Source organism: Bidens hawaiensis, unplaced genomic scaffold, assembly GCF_021521415.1.
Source record: "Bidens hawaiensis isolate Kalapana, Puna unplaced genomic scaffold, B.hawaiensis_p1.1 tig00045723_1, whole genome shotgun sequence".
NCBI lineage: Eukaryota > Viridiplantae > Streptophyta > Magnoliopsida > Asterales > Asteraceae > Bidens > Bidens hawaiensis.
Genome location: NW_027498148.1, coordinates 132,722 through 141,388, shown reverse-complemented (window position 1 = coordinate 141,388; position 8,667 = coordinate 132,722). Strand labels below are relative to the sequence as shown.

At 34.3% G+C, this 8,667-nt stretch overlaps 1 protein-coding gene across 1 annotated transcript; it reads right to left on the bottom strand.

Annotated features, from left to right (window-relative positions):
- Positions 1-4,073: 4,073 nt before the first annotated feature.
- LOC143595921 (caffeic acid 3-O-methyltransferase-like) lies at positions 4,074-7,887 on the bottom strand. Its single transcript, XM_077074817.1, has 4 exons — positions 7,498-7,887; positions 4,613-4,923; positions 4,460-4,524; positions 4,074-4,376 (listed from the first exon to the last, which is right to left on the bottom strand). Exons 1-4 carry the CDS (start codon positions 7,884-7,886, stop codon positions 4,080-4,082), a joined length of 1,062 nt encoding a protein of 353 aa, XP_076930932.1. The 5' UTR covers position 7,887; the 3' UTR covers positions 4,074-4,079.
- Positions 7,888-8,667: the final 780 nt, after the last annotated feature.

The following is an 8,667-nucleotide window of genomic DNA, read 5'->3' as shown; positions in this document are numbered from 1 at the left end:
ATGTAAATGATGTAATTATGCTAAGCTACAGTGAAGCCTTGACTGTATGTGCTGCGTGCATCCATTTCCACGCTCCATCAACCACTGTGGCCCCTTTCCGCCCACAACATGCCCCGGTAGCTATGTCTAACACTACATAGCCTGTTTGTATAACTATGGTCATGTGCAAACGGCGCTATGTGACACGGCAACCAGGCCGATTCCGTTTGGGTTTGTCAAACCAATAATACTATTCACAAGCCACCGGCTCGAAGTTAATCACTGTGATCGTGGGGAGTTTCGTGTGTTAGCACTTAGATAATTCACATCAATACATGTTTCATGTATGTATATGTAATCAAACATGCTTTTCACCCCAAAAGTTCGTAAAGCAGTTTAAAAGTGGGGTCATGAAACTCACGGTTTAGTAGAAAATCAGTACTATATCAGCTCGTGGTTTGTTCGGTCCGCTTATCATTAGTTCCTATAATCAATATTATAATAATATTAATATTTAATAATATTATAATCTCAATACTAAACTGCGCTGTATAACTAATCTGGGTATATCTGGAATGCCCAGAAAGTGGCAATAGGCTTAGGTTGTGATGTTGTTCAATGTCTAATACTTAAAACCGAACTTGGCTCAGATTCCCGTTTTCCCAGCTGGGCCAAGTTGTTCGTTTACGCGTTCAGAAAACAGTTATGGGAAAATAAGCTTAGGTAAATGTATTGATTAACAAAATAATTAAGTTATAAGAAAGATCACATACTGGGGTCCCGGATTAGCCACGGGGCCTGTTTCGTTTATTCAGTTTGATTTAAGAAGAAACGTGCACAATCTATCGGATTGTCCAGGTTTTTCATAGAAAAGTTCGTTTTTACTTAATTAATCCAAAAATATGATTTTTGATCACTCTTGGTGTTTTGATATTCCCGCAGATTCGCTAGTCGCAAACTTGCCGGTTTTTATAAAAACTGAATTTGTTTAATATTCAAATTAGCATAATTAATTAACCGTTAATCATTAAATTATGAAAATTTAACCAATTATCAATTAAAATATTTAGATTTTATAAAAATATTTCTGGAATTTATTTATTGATTTATTAATTTATAAAAATTTATTTTATCAGCTATATTTCGCCTGAAAATCGTCCGTTTATCCCAAAAAATTTCCAAAAATTTCTAAAAATTCTACAAAAAATTCCTGAATGCTCAATTTATGTCTCAAACCAACCCTGTATCAATTTCAGAATGTAAAAAGTTCGTGCGATATTTTTTTCGGCCCAAATTCGGCTATAAAAATTCACACGAACGCATATACACAAAATACCTTTAGACTTCTACAAATGATCCCAAAATTCATATGTGATCAAAATACATCAAATCTGAGTTCCCAGAAAAATTTCATATTTTTTGAAGTATTTTAGCTATTTTTCCCAAATAAACGTTCCAATTCGGTAATAAATTCGCCAAATATTCTCGGATGGTCGAAAAATTACCAAATTTGAACAGGGACTCATTTACATGGTCCCTGATGTTGCTGCAAAAACTTTAAGGCCTAAAAATATGCACATCACAAAGTGCCCGTAAGCGAGTGTTTCGGCATTACCTTAGCGGGTTTGGCTCGTTTCTGACTTTTTAATCAAGTTTTCAAGTTCTTGTGCTTCTAAGAAAGCTAGGTACAAGTCCTATATCACAAACCAAGCAATTTTTCATCAACATAACAGCCCGTAACTTAGGGTTTCGGCTAGTGCACAAAAACGAACTTTTGAACCGTAAAAACGCCGTTTAAACCCTTTAATCTGTGTTTATGGCCAAAAAAACTATCAAAACAGGTTCCTTACCGTGTTTATGATCAAAACATGTTTATGGACCATTTTTAGGATTTTTACACGGTTAGGAATGATTTTTAGTAACCAAGACATGTTTCTATGGTATTAATCTAGGTTAAACAAGTACAAAAGCTACTTATTTAGGCCCCTTACCTTAGGGTTTGAAGGATTTCTGGAAATTCAGCTTGCAGCCGCTTGGACCTCAACTTTTATAAACCAAAATGAATAACCAATCTTGTGGAATAAGTTTTATAAAAAAAATGGGGAGGGTGGGTTGGGCTGGCCGATCGGAAGAAAGATTGGGCCCATGATGGGCTGTTTTGGCCCAATGATCTGGTTTCTCAAGCCTAAATACGAAAAGCCCGGTCCAAATTTAGTTCGGGTTCGGTTTTTGGCGCGAAAAACTAATCAGGTGCGTTAAACAGCGCGAAAACAAGTGTTTTTCGGCTAGTTTTGTGTAAAATTATAAAAACATACTATATGTTTTTAAAAATAAAAAAATATTTTCACGGATCGCTTAAAACATTTCAAGTAAGTGTTTGGTAAGTCTTTTTTGGCTTAACGGATGATACAATGCTTGGTTTGTAACTATCTTTCGCGTTTAAATCTATAGCGGGTAGTTAAACGAGCATATTTTCGTTTAACTTGTTTGCTATCAAACTAAGACCATATTTCTAATATTTTAGCTTGTATAGATCTTATATCAATTATAGATGCCCCCCCGAGATATCTGGGTCATAACCCGACCCGTTCGGTTAATCGTTCGTTTGTTACGCAAAAGGCGTTTATTTGCTTAATCGGTAAATACGTACTGAGGTGTACCTTGTTTTGGCTTAAACGTCACAATACTTTACTTAGAATATCTTCAGTGAAGATATTCCCTTCCAGCAGACTTCATCCTTCTTGACTGGTCCATGTTTTGCTCAAACTAGTCCATCGAACAAGCTCATTCTTCTTGATGTCTTCAGTTATACTTATTCAGCAATCTTTAGCATGCTCGGATGTAATTCTTGCTCGGGAACTGAACTGTGCTCGAAGTCCGTGCTTTGATCACGTGACATCTTCTTATTGCATCCATGCTTGTCCCCATGTGCTCGATCATCCTGTGCTCGTAACACTTGGTTAAAACTTGTATGATCAAGCTGTTTGCTCGATTGGCAATCCATGCTTGATAGAAGAATACTCTTGCTCGTTAAAGTGTAGCTTGCTCGAAGCCTTAACACTTAGAAGAATTAATCAATTAAGGTTCTGAAGACCTTGCTCGAAGTAGTAAAACCATGCTCGATCGTCTAGGCTTGCTCGAAGTCCATACTTAGCCATTTTCTGAGGAGGTTGAGAAGATTCCAATCTTTCTTTTCATAAATCCGACTCAACATATTTTAGGGTTTTCGTTTATATATATTATAGATTTATTAACTTGTTTTATTTGAACTTTTCTAAATTTTTTTTCTATCGTTTTAACAAAATATATAATTAAGGAAACGTTTATGTTATTTAGAAACAAATTAGGGACTGAAAATTTACAAGCTAAGCTATTGATAGAATTATTAACTAACAATACATGCATTAAATTGTTCAATTATGATAAAAAAAAAATTTTATGTTATAACCCTCCGATTGAAATGTTCTGGTTCCGTCACTGCATGCACATACAACACTAATAATTGCATGCAATACACACTATCTCGCATATACATAATACAACACTAATGCACATATGCACTATATCAATTTTTTATATTTTTTGTATATAATATGACACTATTGCACTAATACAATACAAAAAATTGCATATATGCTATTCAACACTATTGCACATATCAAAATAAATACTAGTGCACGCATGCAATAAAAAAAGTCGATGTATTGCATATGTGCACTACAACGAGTTTTTTTATTATTGTTATTTTTATTTTTTTTAGTGAAGAATAACAACATATAAGAAGGATGAAAGAAAAAAAATTTAAAAATATTTTTTGTAGTAAGATTAAAAATATTTTTTTATTAATTCTCTAGTTCTCTCTTTATTATCTCCCTATATATATATATATATAACGTTTTAAATATGTCTCACCCGTGTGTAACGCGGGCACTATCCTAGTTTCATAAGAAAGGATTTAAACAAGTTATAAAATAAACTGTGGAAGTTTTATTGAATGAGCATAAAATTTGAGATGTTACAACAATACAACATTGTAAACATTCTTTAATCCATCTTGGAAACTTGCACTTATTTAGTAATATTGCAGTTTTAAGATAATTCTACTTATAGAATTCGATAACCCAAAAGGTGCACTTGAAGCATTTCTTTCTCATGCTGCTGAATCCTGAGTCTATAGCCAACGTCAGAAACTCTTCCTCGGTACGCTCCTTTCCTCCATATGTTAAAGTCAACATGAGTGCATCAAGATGAGTGTCGGCTTTCGTGATAGAACTTGTATCTGGTAGAAAAGGAACAATCTTATCTACTATGATTACTTTCCCATCATCCGGTAAAGCCGTATGGCAGTTCTTTAATAACTTTATGCATTCGTCATCACCCCATCCATGCACTATCCACTGTATTTTAATATTTTATTGTAATTTATAGTACAAGTTAGTTGTAAATTACTAACTAATTTTAAAAGGAAGCATATAATTACCTTGAGGAAAATGGCATCACCTTTGGGAACACCGTCAAACATATCTCCAGCAACATGTTCTACACCTGAATTCACATAAACGTAAAGACACAATAATATTGCTTTCACTAATTTATATGATGAAATCAAGAACACACATGCGCGCATACGTACCTGGAAATTGTGGTGCACGACTTATCATAGTAGGTAGATCAAAATTGATGCCTTTAATCTCTTTATGTTTTGATACAATCATATACAGGTTTCCTCCAAGTCCACCTCCAACATCAACCAAAGTTTTGAGGTTGTTGAAGCCGTCGTAATCTTTGAGAATTTCTTTTATTAAAATTGTTGAAGTATCTTTCATGGCCTTGTTAAAAACCTCGGTGAACCGAGGATCGGATGCCATATATTCATATCCTTTCATTCCAGTGACCTTGTCAACTGGAGTGCCTCCGTCAACTACTGAATCTTTAAGTTTAAACCTTGTTATATATAAAAAAAAAACAACGTTGAATAAGTTAACCGCCTTGTTACAAATTAATAATCTATCATTGTACAGTGTAAATCTATAGAATTTGTCAAAACTAACCACCACATGGAAAAAGCATCTACATTTTATGGACATATATATCTTTAATGTCAAAAAGAAGTGTTTATCAATTATGTATCACAATTTTCTTGTCATCTAGACAAATAGTGGCACAATGCGAGTATTTTGGTATATTTTAACAGGTTTAAGTATGGGTAAGTTTGGTTTGGTTTGGTTAAACTAGCCTATAGCCGAGGTACATGTTTTAGATATTCATAACTGATTAGTTTGAATTATAACTAATTCCGGTTTTAGTCCGATGCCCACTGAGAAAAAGTAGTGTAAAATGTGAGACTGATGAAAATAATATTCTAAGATGGATTATTATCGATCAATTACAAAAATATTAAATTATTAAAATCCAATTTTATTTAATTTTAAAAAGGATAATAAACAAAATTTAATACGTTGAAAATAATGACAACTCTTTTTCCAAAGTATTACTTTATAAAATTATAATAAATATGAAGACTAATTAAATGTCTGTGTGTTAATTTAGTTATTTATGCATATCTTGAGACCCGCGTATTGCGTGGGTTTTTTTAACAAAACATATATATCTTGAATAACTCATTCACCATTTGAATGAAAGGTTATAGGCGTTTTGCATATGAATATTGTTATAAAATATCTTGGATTCGTTTAAGGTTACAAAATGTAAGATAACTATAAATTTTAAATATTTGAAAATAAATAGGAATAAAAAGTAAATATTAAATTAAAATTATTTTAAATTGATAATGTCTAATGTAAGCGTGACAAGTGACAAAAATTATAACTTTTGATCAGAGAGTAAAGATAGGTATGTCCGAAACATAAAAATCGGTTATTAGACAAAAAGCATATAGGTTATATTGATTTTGTTATTATTATTATTATTAGATAATTTGGTTTTTTGAGCACAATGAATAATTAGTATCACAACTAAAACCTGTATAATTAATAGGTAACTCATAACAGAATGAGAAATTATATTGAACGTAGAGGCGGATCCAGAAATTTTCGCTATGTTGGGCACAAAATGAATCTGATAAAAAAATGGGTCGAGTCAAATACAAAACCAACGTTGTCCCCTTTCTACCTAAACCATTGCTAACTAACACCAAGCACTATATTTGCTTTCTTTCTAGTGGCGAAACCACCATGCGTTTACGGCCATAAAGTCACATTGTAATTCTTATCAAGTCCTAGGCCAATCAATAAACGAACAAAGAAATATATCAAAGTTCACTTATTATTATATCAAGGAAACTAGCTCAAGACCTTAGTACAACAAACTTTGAAATATGAAAATGGTGGGTGATATCTAACTCTAACTTGTTAGATCTATTTATACTAGTTAGCCAACTTGCCAACTACATTCATTTATATCCAACAACTTCGCATAAATGTCCAACCGCATTATTTATGGCAACTACTTTATTAATGCCCAACCACTTGACATTATGTCCAACCACCAACTAGCCTCTTAACTTCATACACCATAATGGAATACATAGGCCCGAACCTTATAGATCCGACTTGGTTAATTACCAACATCTTATATACACAACCAATTAACCAATTTAAGTTGGTAATGGTAGGATAGACATTTTTAGTGTTTGACATATGTTGTGAGGTTTTATTTCACGCACTATGTTAAAAAAAATAATTTCATTGTGAAATTAAAATAATATAATAAATAGAAAAGTAAAGTATTTAAAAAATACAAACAACAAAAGATGATTTAAGTTGGTAATGGTAGGATAGACATTTTTAGTGTTTGATATATGTTGTGAGGTTTTATTGCACGCACTATGTTAAAAAAATTAATTTCATTGTGAAATCAAAATAATATAATAAATAGAAAAGTGAAGTATTTAGAAAATACAAACAACAAAAGATCTTGTAAGTTTTGATAATAAGGCCAACAAAATAATAAATAAAGAAGTTATAGTGGAGATAATGTTGATGATTTGAGGTGTTTTGAGGTTTATGACTATGCCACCGTTAAATATCGGTTCAGTATGACATTTAGTCGGCCGGAGGGTCAACGGACGGTGGGCAATTACTTATTATTAACTCGTTATATACTAACATATAAGTGGCCGTAAATAGAAGTGCACAAAACAACCGGTTCCGGATCCGACCCTACCCTACCTGCGGGTATGGACCGGGTTTTGGGTTTCCCTCTGAAACTGTACCCGGAACCGGAACCGGAACCGGAACCGACCCGGTGGAACCAGTTCCGCTAATATCCGGTCAAAACCCGGTCGTACCCTACCCGAAACCCGAAAAAAAACCGATGGAACCGGTCAAATACCCGACTATACTTGGAACCGGTTCCTACCCGGAACCAGTTTTGACTTCAGTAGACTATACCCGGTTCCGGTTCATGAGAATACCCGGTTTGTGCACCTCTACCCGTAAACACGGCATTCCGGTACCGGTCTCCAACCCCTAAATCCGCCCCTGAATTTGAACGTACCAGCTTTTAATGGTCACCTGATCTTGCAACAAATCCATCATCGGGCTCAACGACGCACCATCCTCATTCGGGATAAAGTGTTTAGCAACAGGTGCGAGTCCATACGCTCTAACCGGCTTAGAATCATGCTCCACTTGGGTGCATGTGACAACCGAATAGCTTGCTAGTAACTGAAGCATCCGGTCAAGTTTGTTAGGGGCGTCATCGTTTGAGACCGACAAACGGATTGCGATCTCTTGAGCCGAGAGCTTGGCACCTGGCCCCCCCTCGGCTATGGTCTCAAGGACCTTGAGCTTGATTGCATTAGACAACACCATTGGCATTGTTATAGAGGTAGCAAGTTGCATTGCGTAAGTGTATTCGGCCTCTATATCGCCAATGGTATCCATTTTCACTCACTAAAATATTTGGTTGCTTTTTGTTGCTAAAAACTTTTGTTTGATTAAAAAGATGTCATCGGTCGTTTTTATAGGAAAAGTATTATTTGAATTTTCGGATAGTCTACGAGGATAAGGACGAACTTAGGTGACAACATTTATTAAAATGTTGATTTTTCTCTATGTTGCCTAATATGAATAATTAAGGGGGTTTGTATATTGTTTGAATATGTTAATGCTGCCAATTTCTAAACTGTTTTACGATACAGTTAAACTTGTTTAGGGAAAAGGTATAGTATGTAACTTTTTCATTTTTTCTTAAACAATTAAATTAGTAGACTAGACATATCATTTATCCTTCTCGGTCCATAAATGTAAAATCCTACTTTTGTAAATAGTCATAAATAAAATTTTGTAAATTTAATAGTGTGTTAGTGTTTGATTATGTTGACATGGATTTAGGAATGGGTTAGGATATGGTTATGCGCCATAAGGCCCACGGGGTTTCCTATATAACCCCCCTTAACCACATTTTCCATCACTTTCTCCATATACACACTCAAAACACACACAAACTCTCATCCTTTCATATTCATTTAAGATTCAAGAGAAACAAGGATATATCTCGTGTTCAAGCATCATCAAACACCAAGAAACATGTCTAGATCCACGAGTTGGTCCAAATCCGAACCCATCCAAACCTGTTAGGTAAGTTTCGGGTTAAAAAGGCCGGTTAAGTGTTTGAAGTCGGTTTGCCATGAAACTTGGTATAATAGTAGATCGGGCTGCAAGA

What these genes read in the sequence shown, in the direction of transcription:
- LOC143595921 (XM_077074817.1), bottom strand. Translation starts at nt 7,886, where the DNA reads ATGGATACCATTGGCGATATAGAGGCCGAATACACTTACGCAATGCAA. An exon ending in CAGGTGACCATTAAAAGCTG is followed by an intron (nt 4,924 to 7,497) that starts GTACGTTCAAAT and finishes ATATATAACAAG; the next exon opens with GTTTAAACTTAAAGATTCAG. An exon ending in TCGTGCACCACAATTTCCAG is followed by an intron (nt 4,525 to 4,612) that starts GTACGTATGCGC and finishes ATGTGAATTCAG; the next exon opens with GTGTAGAACATGTTGCTGGA.